Source organism: Agelaius phoeniceus, chromosome Z, assembly GCF_051311805.1.
Source record: "Agelaius phoeniceus isolate bAgePho1 chromosome Z, bAgePho1.hap1, whole genome shotgun sequence".
Taxonomy (NCBI): Eukaryota; Metazoa; Chordata; class Aves; order Passeriformes; family Icteridae; genus Agelaius; species Agelaius phoeniceus.
Window position 1 is genome coordinate 77,157,271 of NC_135303.1, and position 16,421 is coordinate 77,173,691.

The 16,421-nt window shown below is 39.5% G+C and overlaps 1 protein-coding gene across 4 annotated transcripts in view; it reads left to right on the forward strand.

Moving 5' to 3' along the window:
- The first annotated feature begins 401 nt into the window (after positions 1 to 401).
- ARL15 (ARF like GTPase 15) overlaps positions 402 to 16,421 on the forward strand; it is a 241,330-nt gene continuing 225,310 nt past the window's right edge. Inside the window, exons 1-4 of one of the 4 annotated variants that reach the window (XM_077171334.1) lie at positions 8,888 to 8,906; positions 9,719 to 9,734; positions 11,559 to 11,649; positions 12,240 to 12,296. In XM_077171334.1, coding sequence (XP_077027449.1) covers positions 12,243 to 12,296 — 54 coding nt within the window. In that variant the 5' untranslated portion in view covers positions 8,888 to 8,906; positions 9,719 to 9,734; positions 11,559 to 11,649; positions 12,240 to 12,242. Of the gene's footprint in view, positions 481 to 513; positions 668 to 8,887; positions 8,907 to 9,718; positions 9,735 to 11,558; positions 11,650 to 12,239; positions 12,297 to 16,421 lie in introns of those variants that run through there. The other 3 variants (XM_077171333.1, XM_054652597.2, XM_054652598.2) reach the window with 3 other exon arrangements.

Consider the following 16,421-nt stretch of genomic DNA (forward strand, 5'->3'; position numbering starts at 1 on the left):
TGTGTAATCATCCCTTCTATGAAGAAATGCTTCCTGGTGTCCAACCGAACCCCCTCCCCCGGCTTTGCTTAGGACCATGTCCACTTGTCCTGTCACTGGTTGCCTGGGAGAACAGGCTGACCTCCACCTGGCCACAGCCTCCTTTCATGCAACTGTATAGAGTGATAAGGTCACCCCTGAGCCTCTTTTTCTCCAGGATAAACACCCCCAGCTCCCTCAGCTGCTCCTCACAGCGCTTGTGCTCCAGTGTGCTGCCCTTCTCTGGGCCCTGTTAGGCTGCGGGACGAGCGAGCCCCGCCAGCCGCAGCGGCGCGGCTGCAGCGTTCCTACGCCTTTAAGGGCGGCCCGGCCGCGCCCCCACGTGTGCGATCAGCTGACGGCGCGTCCCGCCCCCGCCCGCCCCTGCCCCGCTCCCTCCGCCGCGAGGTGCGGGCGGCAGCGCGGCTCTGACAGCGCCGCCGGGGCAGCGCCCGCGCCCCCCGCCCGCCCCCGGCGCGCCCGCCCGGCCCCGCCGCGCCTCCCGCCCCGCGCCCCGGCCCCGCCGCTGCCCCGCGCCGCCGCTGCCCCCGCCGGCCCAGCGCCGCTGTCAGCCGGGCGGGCGCCCGCGGCCCCTCCGGAGAGCTCGGCAGCACGGCGCCCGGCGCCACCCCGGTACATGGATTACCTGGTAGGTTCCCGGCGGCAGCGGACCGTCGGACATTTTAACTGAGCGGCTGGGGCGGCGTCCGCGGCGCGACGGGGTGCGGGGGGCAGCCCGGGGCCGGGGGTAGCCGGGTCCGGCCGTGCTGCCGCGCCCGGGCCGGCGGGCTGTTAACGGGCGATAAAGCGGCCGGGCCCCGCTCATTTGGCCGCTATTAGGTTGCTAAAGCCGTGACCCGGGTCGCTGTTTTTTTCCTAAACGCTGGAGCTTAGGGCATGCTCCAGTGAACTAAATTGCTACCGCGGACGGGATCAGCCGAGCGCCCGGGCAGCTGGTATTCGGGGGTAGTGTTTATGGCTCTTTAATGAATATTGGCTCCATTCGTCTGTGAAAGATCGTATCGCGGGCGTGCACCTCAGCTGGGATCGTGGCTGGTGTTTGCACTCACCCGCGCACCCTCGGCGGGCGAAAGCCCTTTGGCACGGCTGGCTCATGAGCAGGTGGCTTTGTTTTAGCATGGTACCTGCTTACCTGGTCTTTTCAGCCCAGCAGTGGGGGGGTGTAACGAGCACACCCCATCGCTCCAGTCCTGTTGGCATCCCATTGCTCCAGTCTTGTGGCTTCGAGCTCTGTGCTGTGAACTGGTGCCCGCTCCTTCACCGTGAAATGCTGCGAAGCGTCAGCTGGGGCAGTGACGAGCAGGCATCTTCTGGCCATCCCTGTTCGTTGTTGGTGTCAAGTGGGACCAGGAAGTATTTTGAGTCAGAATCTTGACTCTGTCATTCATACTTTTTCACACGGGATGCTCACGGGTGTACACTTTCAAGAGAGGCTCATCAAATGCAACAGAATCTCTGGAGATGCTCTTTTTAATGAACAGAGTATTTGCCGTGCTGAGATGAGAGCTGCATGCAGTGTCTGGCTTTTCCTTTTCTGGCAACTAACTAAACCAGAAATACATTAAATTAATACTTCACTATTCTTGTGTCTACGGAGCTAAGATTTGTTTTGGTTTATTGAGCCTTGCAACCCCCAAAATGTTTTAGGCTTGCCTTTCTGAATTTGACTACTACAGAGAGACACTAGAAAATGAGTCCTGTGTGGCAGAAATGGTTGGCAGACTTCTCTTTAACAGCCTAGTTAATGAAATACTGATAATAAACTTGCTGGGTATCAAGTGCAGCCTCATAGCTCCTTGAGAGCCTGGAGCTGTTTCTGAGATATTTTTTTTCCTTTATAAACTTATGGCCAGATGAAACTGGTCATTCTGTACTTTTTCAAATACTTGCATTAACCTTTGTGACTGCTACAGGCTGTTGTGTGGAAGGCTAACCACTCTGAGAACAATAAATTTAATAAGCCTTGCAAACTAAGAGCATGTTTTTGTATTAACTAAAGGGGGGAGGGGATTAAATAGCAGTGGTTTTTTTTTCTTCCCCTGACTCTTATTCTCCAGCTGATCCTTTTCCTCTTTTTTTGTCACGTGGCCTTCTTTAGTGTCAGTTCTAAAAACTGTTGTTGATTATGAGGTTTAGGCACCTCAGAAAGTCTGCTCTAACAACAACAACAAAAATTATGATGGTGACTTAGACAACTGGTTGTGTAAATCTGTTTTTGGCTTGTTGTCACAGTCTGCCCTGGTGTAAAGATGGGCCTACTCGTTATCTATGCAAGACTTGAAGTTAAGTGTGAATGTTAAGCTATGGCTGTAGAACAATTGTCTCATTATTTCCATAGCAAAAAGAGCTGTACATGTTAAGGAATTTTGTGTTTTGTGCATTTATGTTGGGTTCTTGCACGTACATGGGCATGAAAACACAAACAGAAGGTTTCTGGTTCCTCATGTGGGGCACCTGTGTTGCAGCCTGCCGGCAGTGAGGTTTTCTCCCGTGCTTGCAGTGTGAGGCAGAGAGCAAAGGATGAGTTGTTTCCTCTTGCAGTAGTGCTGAGACAGAGTATTTGACGAGTTTTGGTTATCAGTGGGGCTGCGTGAGGGAGTGTAGTGGAAGGAGGTGAGGACAGATGAGGTCAGGTTTGTTGCTGCATGAACTCAGGGGTCAGTGCATCTCCACAAGGAGTCTACCCTCAGCCATCTCTTCCCAGACTGGCATAGGAAGGTTCTTTTCCTTATTTTAGCTGTATAGGACCTACATTGATGGAGAAGTCTTTTTTCCATTAAGAATCAGATCCCTAGAAGTAATGAACATCTGAAGCACCTTCCAATATCATCAGGTTATTGAAAGCGCTCAAAACCTTCTCAGAGTAGATTCAGTTGGAGCCAGCTTGGCCTATGGCCTAAAACTTTTATGGGCAGATACCCAAAACCTAAGTAGTGCCTTCCCTACTTAAAGTGTGATCTTCAATTTATGGCTAATGCCATTTGATAATAAATTGATACTAAAAGAGTATCTCCAGTGATGCTCTGGTCTATTTTTGCAGTTTTACATTGTAACAAAAAAAGTATCACTGGCCTCTGTATCTTTGATAGCTAGAGGAGGCTCTTCAGCCTGGTGCCTCTTATTTTTGTGTTGCTATAATTATGATGTTAGGAGTGGTGTGGTTTTTTTTTTTAAATCAACATGATTAAACCAAATCCAGCCTGTAAAAAGAATACATCTTCACTCAGAGGCACCTTTTACTTACATGTGTTGTTCTGCTTGCATTTAGTTAACTCTTTTAGAACATGCTATGTCAACACAGCTGCATCAATGTAGATTTGCAGGTTTTTGCGACTACATAATCTAGGGTGCTGTTCTGCAACCTTCTTCAGCTTCATTCTTGCTACATTGTGTCTGGAAGGATTTTAGTGTATTCAGAGACTTGTGTTGGTTGGCCTCTGTTCAGTAGACTATGCTTAATTTAAGGAGTTATGCCATGATGCATCTTGTGAAAAGCATGGCATGTTACCAGTCTTACTTACAGTTCTTGCTTGGAGAACTTGTGGGGAAACAATAAAAAATGCTTCGGTTTTTCCTATGTGCTGCAATTGCAATGCAGATTTTAAGCTCCTGAGTAGACTTTCACAATACACTTCTTCAGTGGCATCCTCTGCACTGGGTAAAGTTCTTACATGCTTCTGTTCTATGTATCAGCCTGATCTGTGTAGAACTTTTAAAAACTGCTTGAAAGAGTGATGTAGAAATTTGAATCTGTCTCTTCACAAAAGGAAGGTGTTATATTTGCCTAAGAGGTTTATAATAAAAAATTGATAACCTGTTTAATTTTGTATCTTTAGCATTTTCATTATGACAACTTATCCATAAATTATATCCCAAGGTACAATATACTGTCTTAGTTGTAGATAAAAAGTGTTTCTTGGGGAGGTATTGAAGAGCAAATTCTGACCTGAAATGGAAGATAACTCTTCTTGGATGATGAACTGCTTCAGCTTCAGTAATTTTTTTTCTTTTTCATCTTTTTGGGTCCTTTTTCTGAGGAGTTTAACAGAAACATGGGTTCTGCAATGTCAAGAGAGTGCACACTCCTAGTGTGCTAGAATCCTTGTTGCTTTGTTGGGGATTGGTTTCTTTTAACTATAACAAGTTTGGGTGGGCTCTTGTTGTTCTTTGTACACTTGTTAGCAGATACAAACTATTTTGCTCCAGTATGCATGCACATGAAATCTAAAATTTTGTAAAATTTTTTGAGTGAATTCAACTAAATTTTCAAATTTTAAATGAATATGTGAATAGGCCTTGAACTGACTTAAGAGTTTCTGCTTTGTTTCTGAACAGTCTTGACCTCACAATCTAAATAGTTAGTATTCAGACAAAGTCTTGGTTGGGGAAAGCTGCATAATCCAAACTGGTGTTCTTAAAGTGTTAGGTGATATTAAAAAAAAAATTAAATGTTTTTGACCAGCTTTTCTTTTTTGGGCCGCTTACTTTTAACACCTTTCTTTTAAATAGTTAGACTCTTTAATTTAATTGGACAGGTTAGATTCAGAAAGTCTCATGTGGGATAGATCAAGACCACTTAGTGATTCTGGTATACTTCAGATCCAGTCTTTCCATTGCTGTTGCCAGTTCCATTGTTTGGTATCTGCAGGTCACAGAAAACATTTTTTTCTCACACCGCAAATGCGTTTGAGAGGCGTATGTTTGAAGGTAAGAGTTTTACTTCACTGAAACTTTGTAAACCAGGAGATCCTGTCCTTTGAATAAGGAAAAATGGGTTGAGGTCCATACTAGCAACTCTGTATTTTTCTTCTGAGGCACATGTGTGATGTGGATACATTGCCTGCAACATGAGCAGCCACGGTCTATAGGCAGGGCCACGTCCTCTTACTGTTTGCTGAACACCCCTCTCACAGGAATTCTGTCTTTTGTAATGTAACAATAAGGAACGTTTGGGCCCTATGTTGACTGATCTATCAGCTATAACAGCCTTGAAAACTCACACCTTCTGTAGAGCACAAGGGCTTCTATTTTATTATCGTCCCTTCAGTTATTATCGTCCTGGGGGTAGGCGGGTAGTTTGGGAGGTTGATTAGACACAAGGATGGGGCGTCTGACAGTTGTTTCAAAAGAAATATATAGCTGAATGCAGGAAAGAAAACAACAGCTGTAAAGTGCATGCAACTGTATTAGTGTTTGGATCAGATGTGGATCTTTTAATTGGAGAAGGTAATGTTTACCTAGGTTTGCATTGCAGAGTGATCACAGATGACATGAATTTAATATTTTTCACATGAAACCAGATGGAAGCATTTACTTCACTAATGGGTTTTTCCACCACAGGCCTAGATCAGAATTAGTGTCTGAAGTATGTAGTAAGAATACTTGGTCTTCAATTCCAGCTCTTGCTATGTACTACCAGACCATGTTGCTCTGCAGTGTGCTGCTCCTGAATTCTTCAGTCAGACCTCCAAGCTTCAAGGCAACATGGTGATGAATTTCACAAAAGGTTAGAAATGCAAGCTTTTAGTAAGTGAGAATATCTGCATTTAGTAAGGACAAAATATTCCTTCTAATACCACATGCTGATTAACATTTTTGGCTTGTTGTCAGTATCATCAGCTCATGTTTTTTAATACTGCCAGCTTGTGATGTTTATTCTTTTAAACGGAGTTCTGAAGTTTTGTGATTGTATGAGGATATTAGCTCTCCATTAATAAAAGAAGCATTTTTAGTTTAGTTTAAAACCACAGATGTGGCCCAAAGAGCTCTAAAGCCCTATGAAAAAAACCACAACAGTATTTAAAATCTTTTGCTTCTTTGTGTTTTGGCTCGTGCTGCTCTGCATTATGTTGGTTCTGCTGTTTTTTCACTGTGTGCGCAGGATAACTTTCTGAAGTGCAAGCTGTCTGACTGTGACTATATAAAAGTCCTTGTGGACATAAGTAGGGTATTTGCAATCTAACAAAAGATGGCTCATGCCAGAGCTCTTCAGCATACAAAATTTATTCTTTCTCTCTGACAACCTGGTAAGGTGACTAAATTAATTGTCAATGAGTGTGTAAGTAAGTTCCCTCTATCTGAGGAAGAGACACAAAGCAGGAAATGTAGCTGACAAGTCCTCTTATGCTAGATGCAGTCCTGCCTCAGAACTTTGTTGCTTGTAAGAACAAACTGTAGGAAGAGCATGAATCTTTGATGCTCTGTATGTTTTGGTGGAGGAACAGAAGAAAAATTTGTTCACAGGACCCACATTAGCTTCTGGCATTGGAGAATCTGGGTAAGCAAGATGGCATCCAAGATCCACTAGGAGCTGTTGATATGGGGGAAGTAAGTTTTCAGATTTCCTTTTTTTATTATGACTTGGAGCTTTTATACAGAAGAAACATCTGTTTTCCACATTTTATTAGCTTTTATAACAACTGTTGCTAAGTCTTCCTTTATATGATTTTGACTCTAATAGAGGTGAAAAGCTTAAACCAATTAAAAATGAAGTAATAGTTTTGTAATCTGTAATACAAATTTCATGAGAAATACAAATGAGCATTGAGAGCACAGCTCTGGCAGTGAATAAGAGGGAGAAGTGAATGCAGAGATTACAAGGGAGTTTCATGTTTGTGTTTAGTTGTATAAACTGCTTATGCTTTGTGTGGGCTGGTGCAGAGACAAATATTAAGAATGCATATTGAACCCAGGAAGAAAATCTAGTACCTCTTTTGATATTTGTAATAAAATAGCAGATGAAATTCAGTGTTGATGCATGCAAAGTTGCATATATTTTTAGAAGAAGTCACATGGAAGTACAGATGCATGGATAGGCCCTAAAATATCAGCAGTACTCAGGAAAGGGAATGAGGATCCTTCTTTAAAATGTCATCTCAACCCAGACATCTGTCAACAAATTTTGAGTATTAAGAAGGAAAAAGAGGGAAAGATCTCATTTTTACATTGCTTAAATATAAGTTTTGCTCTTGTCTTACTTGCTGCATTTCTGGTTGCATCATTTCAGGAAGAGTATTAAAAAAACCAAAGAAAATACAGAGAAGGATGATGTGGTAATTGAAGAAAAGCAATTTCTTCCATACAAGCAGAGATAAGTAGTTACAGCTCTTCAGTCTGAAGAAAAGACAGCTGACTGGTATGAGGAGGTAATAGTCTAGATGTCTTTTGAATCAGAAAGAGATTAGGCAATAAGCAATTTTTTTTTTCTATACAGAAGAACTCACAGTTATAATCCAGGAACTGTGTTTTCATGTGAGTGTAGTTGAATTCTCACTTGTGCAGTAATGTTAGGGAGGTGAAAATGAGTAGACCAGGAATTTGTACAGTGTCTTCAAAGACAGGTCCACTGTGGGTCGGTATTAAACATGATGTTCAGATGTTATGGTAGGAAATCCTGAAGTTGTGATTACTGGAACATAAGGATAGGTCCATGAGGTATGATTCCCTGGATATCCTGATGCTTTGCTGTGGACTAAAGATATCCTCCTCATTATTCCTCCTCATTGAGGAGGAATCTAGAATCAGTTCTTGAACAGGAAATTGCAGTTAGGAAATTGAGATATTCTGAGTGGTGTCCAGGAGTGCTGTTCGGTGTAATCAAAATTTCATTGACTGCACAGGAGGTGGGACTTTTCAATTCAGAGGTATTCATGAAGATACTTAATCTGCTCCAGGGGCACATAGCTGACAGATTCCTTCTTCTTAGAAGTATGTATGAGGAAAGGCTATTGGCTTTCTGACATCTGTGTTTTAACAAATTTATAACTTTTTATGTAAGGCCCACAACACTGAGTGAACCTGAAACTGTATAGACAACCTGTGTAGAGGGATGATGCACTCTACAATAAGTGCTCTCTTTTCTCAGTGCTTTCCTCTTGCCTAGAAACTTGCATAATTTCTGGTTTCACCAAGACTGGAGAAAAGGTCCAGAATTCTTGAGAAACGTCTATGCTGCACTTGCAGCTATTAATTTTCTGCTGGCTAATCTGTATCTAACACTGCCTCAGCCACTTCAGTCCTGGAAACAGTAATGGAAAACTGTTCTACTGAGAATATTGCCTAAAAGAGAGGAGAGCATTGTTCTCTGGTGCATCCATTTGATTACTTTTTATGATGACAAGAGAGTTCTTGGATTTAGTCCTATTTTCTGTTCACATATCATTGCTTTTCCATCAACATCAGGTTTCTTCTAGTCTCTAAACTGAGATTTATTTTTCTAATGATTATGTATAAGAAGATTATTCAGTATTAAAGGAGAATATGAAAATATTTTCTGTGCCTTTTTTCCCTGAGAACAGTATTAAAAAGAATTCAGGGAGTTTAAATTAGAAATGTTATTAATGGGATGTGCTAGAGGGCTGTGACATCTTGTGCAGAAAGGGGAACCTTGGAATTACTAGTTGGAGTTCAGTAGGCAAGGTTAGCAAACAGCAGTTCTGGTAAAAGTTCCTGCTACCTTTACCAGTAGTGTTGTGTGTTCTTTTGGGTACCCACATCTTCCTTACAACACATAAACACTGAGAATTTGTTTCAGGCTCCATACTTAAAGATACCTTAAAACCTGCATATTTTATACATTGGTATTGCTAATTTTTGCAATTTTATACACTGAAAAAGATGCAGATAAGAATAGAGGTGGAAAAACTTTTGCCTGGAAGATACAGCAATTCCAAGCGTTTACTGGGTTGTATCACTTCATTATAAATGAGCAGAGGTGTACCTTGATCTTAAATGTATTAAAGAAACATATCACCAGAAAAAAACCCTCTAATATCCTTTTCTTGTTTTGCTTTCTGTTTTTGTGGTCTTGGAGCTGTATTCAGTGCTGTAATTTATTTAGGACTATGCCACAGTGAGTTGAGGTCGAGGTGAGTATTTCTGCTGGGTGGCAGAATTGACTGCTCCTGCAGTTCTGTCAGGTGTTGGGTCTTTTGGTTCTTTCCTGAGAACTTGGTTAGGAGCACCCTCCCCTTTTGCCCACCAAGGTTCTTGAGGCTAATGCTTTCAACTCGGTGCTAATGCTTTCAACTCGGTGCTTGAAGTCATCAGTTGCAGAACATGCTCTAATTAATCTTTTCAAAATCTGGTCTTTTGTAAATATTATGACTAGGGATTTAATCTTGTATTTGCTGACAAAATAGATATTTAAAACAATGGCTTTGTGAGTTGCAGACTGTGTGCCTGTGTCAGAGCTGAATGAGATTTTTTTTTAAACACCAAATACTGAAATTGCTTTGTACTGATAGCAGAATACTTGAAAAAATGGACAGAACAGATGCTTGTTGTGAATTGAATGCTGCACAGCTGCAGGGCAGACATCTTTCTAAGTCATTATAAACAGCCACATTTTTACAAGGTATGATTAAAATAACAAAGTCTTGGGTGAATAGGAAAGTTAGCTATGAATTTGCTTTCCAGTGGGAGAAATTATTTAATGTTTGTGAGATGACCCTTTTCCAAGGCAGAAGGGTGCTTTTTGACCGAGACACATGAATATAATATTTGACATATTTGATCTGATGACTCCATTTTTCGCTTTAGACATGTGAAATCACATCTGTGAAGAATTAGTCCTTGTAGAATTGTGTCAAACAAGGTATCTTTCTTTCATAGTATTTGTAGGTATATTTTTACATTTTTTTTCTTTTATTTTCATGCCTACCGTGTAAAATCCTTTCAGAAAGCAACAATAAACTGTAAGTAAATTATGTGTAAATTTTCCAACAATTGTTATGTTGCCCAATTGTATGGTCCCAAGTGAGTTGCTGCAACCGCAGTAATGAAAGATTACAAGTGTGAAGAATAAACTCCCCATTGCAGCAACAGATAATCAACTGTCTTAATTCAGTGGTCAGACTGATAGTCTGAAGGATAGTATCACTAAACTTTTAATTATTTAAATCAATTCCTGTCACTTTTTCAAGGATTAAACTGAAATACTTCTGGGGAGGGAATGTAAATTTTCAGAAGAAAGGATAGGTGAATATAATAAATATTAATAGTAGTGTTGGATTTAATGACCCTTTTTACCACAATAGAATGTAGTTTATAAGCATTTTCTTGGAGGCTTGAAGAAGGGATTATCTTAATATTTCACTGGGAAATGCATAAGGGAAACATTAATCAGTACTTTATGTGACAGAATTCATGCCTGATAATAATTAAAATAGCCTGTGGTTTTAGAATATTAACAATTGCAAACCCAACAATGGATAAGTAAGGTAACATGGGATGTAGGTTATTTTATTTTACTGAAGCAAGGATCTACAGGGGCTTGCTGGAGAATTTGAACTGCAGCTTAGTTCTCCCACTAATGCATAGCCTGGAAGTAGTGAACAAAAATTAAAACAAAGAAAACAATTTATAATGCTGTGCTTGTCTAGAATAAAAGCAAACCGTATACATGGAGAAGCTATAATGGTTTGCTGCTGCTGCATGTTTACTTCTCTTGCAAGCTGAAATAATAATTTACTTTATATACAAAGTTGTCTGCCAGCAACATAGATTCTGCCAGGATACTGAAAATGCAAATCATTCAATGTATCACCCGGTGTTTAAGTATGGGCTTAAATTGCCACAGACCAAGGTTAAACATTAGGAAACTTTCTAGTAGAGAGGGTAATGAAGCACTGGACTAAATTGCTTGGGGAAATCATCCATCCCTGGAACCTTTGGAACAAGGCCTGCAAATACTGTCAGCAGGGGTATGGTCTATGACCCCACCCCACCACTTTGTGTAACTAGGATTTCTTGAAGTCAGTTCCTGTTTCTCTGTCAATTTTTTCTTTCTGGGAGACGCTCAGAGCACAAGAGATAGACTTTGATGTTTGGTCTTAAAGCTGAAAAAAAAAATCTGCTTAAACTGAAATGGTGTTTCAAGTCAGCATCTCCTTGTCATTAATAGCATGCTAGATTACTTCCGGTAAGAAATGAAAATCAGCTGTGCTGTTGAAGTTTGTTTTCAGGTTTTTTTGCTGTGCTTTTTGACTTTCAGACAGTTCAGTGAAATACTGTTTGTTTAAAATTTAGATGTAGCAGTTAACAGCAAAAGAAAAATATTGCTAAACATTTTTTTATTACTTGTAATTAATAAGATCTGTTGTTTTGTTTTTTTTTTTTTTAATCCCAATTCTATTTAAATGGGTATTTCAATTCCATATTGGTTTTTTTTTTTTGGAGGGAGGGAGAAATTAGAAAGCAGATGCTGAAAAGATGTTTTGATTGGTATGTTTGAAGTCTGTATCATCCAACACTTTTTCTTAGATAATGTGCGGACTTTTGAAACATGTAATGAAAATGTTCTGCTTGAGAGTTTTAAGTTTTGTCTTTCAAATGCCTTATATAAAGTAATTCCTCAATTACTCTTCTGAACAAATAAATGTAAGCTTAGTTTATTTTACCTAGTTGTATAGGAAATATAGCAAACCTACAGTAGTTTTTATTTTGGTGTTGGAGAGCTGCATTTATTTCCTGGCTTTGTTGTGCTAATTAAAGAAGGTGTTTTTCATCTGTTTCATCAGAAATTCGTAGTCCATCCTCAGCCTCTCTGGGTGACTGCAGAAGACATAGAATTGTGGCATCACAGCAGATTGGAAGTTGAGCAAGTTGAGGGTAAAAACTTTTAATATGATTATTCTCAGCTTAAGAACAGATTAAAGAAAATGTTCTATTTTTGTGTTCTACTTTAGAAAGCTAAAACAATAAGGCTCCAGAAATGTGCAAACATTAAATTATATGCAGTATTCTGCTACATAGAGGAAGACAGTTTCAGTGATGGTAAAAGGAGAGAAAAATATAAACGCAGAAGCTCTTTACAGTCCACTAAGAGGCCAAAAAGAACTCCATTAAAATGATTCTTGCAGATTGTTTTTAAATCAGAGTAGATAAAAATAAATGAGACTGAAAGCTTACATGCAAATTATTAATGTTGTGTACAGGCATTTTTGGGATCATTAGATAAATTGAGACCTATAAAGAAATACTGAACTAGTGAGTGTGAAGGTGTTGACACCTCTACACTTAGCTGCTTCTGTATGAAAGGTAGCATGTATCTGTATAACCTGAATTTATGTGGCACTTTTTTAAGGTTTTAATACAGCTTTGAAAAAGGTGTTTCTTTCAGGGGAGAGGGGAGAGATGGGAAGAAAAGTAGTTCTTAATAAACAGCATTCTTGATAATGTTTTTATTTTAATTCCTTTAGACTATGTCTGAATGTATCCAGCTCTCATTTGCTGTTTGTAGAATTGGCATTTACACGGTAAGGCAATGTTCTAACTAAGTATTTTTGTTAGTGTTAATGCCATTTGAGTGAAAAGAAGTTACTTAAGTTTTTTAGGATTGGATTTAAGTAATGCAGATAGCAAAAGGGATTTTTCATGCTAGTTTGCATAAACAGACTACAGTAAATTTTTGTCCTTTCAAAGATTAACTAATACTAGAAGAGAAAATGTACCCTCCATTTTAGTTAAAAAATGATAAAGAAAAATTCAGCCAGCCTCTTGAGGTGTAAGAAAATTTAGAATTCATGGGCATCAGTTGCTGAAAATTCTTGCGTAATGTAATTGCTGGAGGGTTTATGTACATTTGCCATTAAATGTCTGTGATGTTTTTGTAATGTCACATATTAAAACATGTTAGCTAAATGCACATATTTCAAGTTTTTTCTGGACAGCCTTAACATTTTGGAAATGCTTTTAAGTTAAACTTAGCAAAACTTATATAAAAGAAATAAGAAGTTTACTTCAATTATATGTCCCAAATATGCTAGTATTTTTTTTTCTGCTCCTGGTTCTTGTAATTAATGTTGAGAACACTTAGTTGAATGGGGTTTTGTAGAAACTAACTTTAATTAATACATTACAATAATGTAGTATATACAGAGCTTACACAATGAATATGACTTGATTTCTCAAATCATGCTTCATATCCTGGAGCTTTTGGAGTGGGAATGCTGCTCCTTCTGTTAGCACTTTTCAGGAGGAAGCCTGGAACATACCACTTCATACAGCCAAAAGTATGGGTGAGTTTTGACTAATAGTGAGGAGGGCTATGTGCCATTAGTAAATCTTACTTGAGGACAGAATCTCAAAGCTTTACATTTGCTTCTGTTCACAGAATTTGGTTCCAGGTAGTGTTAAATATCTGCTTGAGGCTTTTTTCCCATAACATTTGCCTGCTTTCTGTTTTCAACATCTAAAAGCCTTTTAAATGGCGGAAAAGATGAGTCAAAGGCATATTTCCTTATGGTATTTAAATTTCTTAAGAAGACTTTCTAAGTCTAAAAATTACTGTCTGATAAGAGTATACTATCTTAAGGATCAGAGAAGGTTACAGTCTGAGCTTTCAATGGCTACAAGGTACTCAAATGGTCTGCTGGTTCTTTAGAAGGCTAGATTAAGCTGCTCAAATTAATTTGAGAGAATGTCCAAGTATAAATATGTGTGTATTATGCACCTGGGTATGAGAAGGTAAAATGTAGTACATCCTCTGATAGTAATCAGTTCTGTTTTAGTTTAAAATAGGTCAAGTGTTGTCTATATACTCGAGTGCTCTGCTAAGTTGTAGTGGTTGCAGTTATAGTGATAGTTTAATAAGTGGTATCTCACTCTGAATTTTTGGGCAGAAAAATACTTAATTTTATCAAATGTTTTAAATTGAAAAATAAAACCAGCTTGCTGAATTTATTAAAATGCTGAAAGAAATTGATTTCATTGATTGCTGGTACTTAAGGGGGGATAGTGAGGAGATGATGACTAGGCTTCAGAGCATCTGGAGCAGTGTTATGGCCACAGTGTGCCAGGCAGGGCATGCCATGTAAAGTGCATCTGAAGGCTAAATTGGTTCCTTTAGGAAAATGCTAGCTGCAGAGAGTACTTGCTTACATGAAATGCCTCTCATTGGAAAGGTGAGTTTCAAATGATCTGACTGGAGGGTAGGCTTGTACAGTTTTGGTGTCATAGTAAACAGAGAGGCCTGCTGAAGTGAGAGCTGTGCAGAAGGACAGTGTGATAGTTTCTGCCTCTGCACCATACCCTGCTTGTGCTTGTAACTGTCACCAGATTTGGTACTCAGGTGGGTCAGCAGTCTGGCAGCTGTTAGGTACTGAGTGCTCCATACTGATGTCAAGAAGCAAACTTCCACAAAACTCCAGTTCATGTTTCCCTTCTAATTAATTCCCTGGGTGTTGTGCTTTCTGCTGCGTGCTGTTTTGCAGATTCAGTTGATTTTCCATTTGCTAGCTAATTGATTTTTATCCAAAATCTAAGCAGTCTCTCAGTCCTTAGCAACACCATGTGTTCAGCTTGTACTGAGGTACTAGGACACTTCCTGTTCTGCATGTCCTCATGGTACAGTGCTGCAAGTAAGGCTCTTAGTCCTTTGGACTACAGACATCTCAACTGTTAGCCTGTTATCAAGCTGCTTATCAGTAACACTCTAAAGCACCCATTACATCAACTGTACTACACCATTAAAGTAGCTTCCTGTTTTTCTGGAATGTACAGGTTATGAGATGGGGGGAGAGTTTATGTGGTGATCTATGGCAAAACAGCCTGTGCTGCCTGCCGTGAGGAGAAAACCTACATCTTTGCAAGAATATAGGAGGAGATGTAATGCCTATTTCAGGTGAATTAACTAGATGAAGTGTATACCCTTGAGGGAAGGAAGAGCAAAACAGAGGTGGTTAATATGAAAACTATATAGATTTTTGAAGGGGTTTGAAACTGATACATGTTTCTTTCTAAAAGGAAAACATTATCATAAACTCAAATGAAAACTTTTGTGATTAAGAAATCAACCAGCCAATGAAAATAAAACTCAACTTGTTTCACATATCTTCTCTCAGAAGTTTTTCAGGTGCAGGTTTCTGCCTCTTCCACCATACCAGCATCTGCAGCAGATGTGTCAATTGGATGTGTGGGAGCAGGCAGATAAATTTGTGAATCTGCGTGACTGTGAAGACTGTAAGCATATGACAGCTTGCACCAAGGGCTATAATTTATTTTCTTTCTGATTTAATTTTCTTAATCAGGTAAAGATCCTATTAAAATAATGATAGAGAATTCTACCTATGTGAACCTCAGAAGGAAAATAGTCCACTTTTTTTGTCTTGTAAAACAGTTTTTATGATGAAACACTTGCCACCTTTGTACATATTGAAACACTTGCCACCTTTATACTCCATCATGGAAACAGTGTGTGTGATTGTGCGCATATACTCTGGAAGGTTCTCTGATGCTCTGTCCTAGCCCTTGTGACTTTTTTCTTTTCATCCATTTCTCTATAATTTTAAGCTTTTTTCAACAGGGGTAATAAGGCATTCTTTCTGTCCCTAACCTTGAAATGTGACTGCAGGAACATGCAGAATGTAATTTTCACGTAACTTGTTGTTTTAGATAGAAAAACAAGGACAAAACCCTCTACAGGGGTCAGAACCATGCAAAAATACCTGAGGAGGCCAAGTGGAAGCATGGTCTTTTACTGGTGTATATTAGAAGGTAAAATACTGAAAAATGCATTTTCCTGTTTCAGGAAATTCAAAAGTAAGTTTTTCTTGATTTCAAAATATGGCATCAGTAGATAAATAATTTTGTTTCAATGCAGCACAAGGATAACAAAAAGTTTCCTGTAGCTCTTTCTGCTTTCAAATGCTGGATATGGCAAAAGCAATGCACTGTGGCAACATTGCATCAATGCTGGCATCTTCTTCATGAAAATCATGAGTAACTGATATTTTAGTTTTAGTAACCTCTTAGCTTGAATTTGAATGCAATAAGAAGTGGAAATAAATTGTGCATTTTTACAGCTTTGCTTGCTATAGTTTGTATATGGTCGGTACAGTAAATGATGCAAATGTGCTTTTAGTTTTCTGGTTTACTCTGGACTTAATTACATTTGTCTTTGTTTATAGTGATAAATTCATGTCTTGAAATGGTTTGGCTGGAATCAGATGTTGTGCTAAGGAATTCGTCTGATGTTAGAAAAAACAGAAATAACATTTGCTCATGAAGTGGTGGAGAGGAAGCTCTTTAAAGAAGAGAAATCAACTAAGCCAGCAACTAAAGGCAGCCATGAAATAGGAGGCAATCATGGGAATATGCCTGGGAGATTCCTGGAGCCAGCCTGTGACTTAGAGTGTGGAAAGCTTCCTATGAGATTCTTCCCCTCCCTAACATGGTTTCCCATTGGAAAACACTAAGTTAAAGTAATAACAGTGTTCATATAGCATATCCTGCCTACTCCTCCCTTTCCCATGTCATGTCCTTGACATTAGCAGCATAACAAAAGCACAAAAGTGCAGCAGGAAAAAGTCCTTTTATGTGTTACCCTTGGGGAAATGTGGGTAATTCCATTCACAGTTACTGCTGATATTCTGTGGATAGCC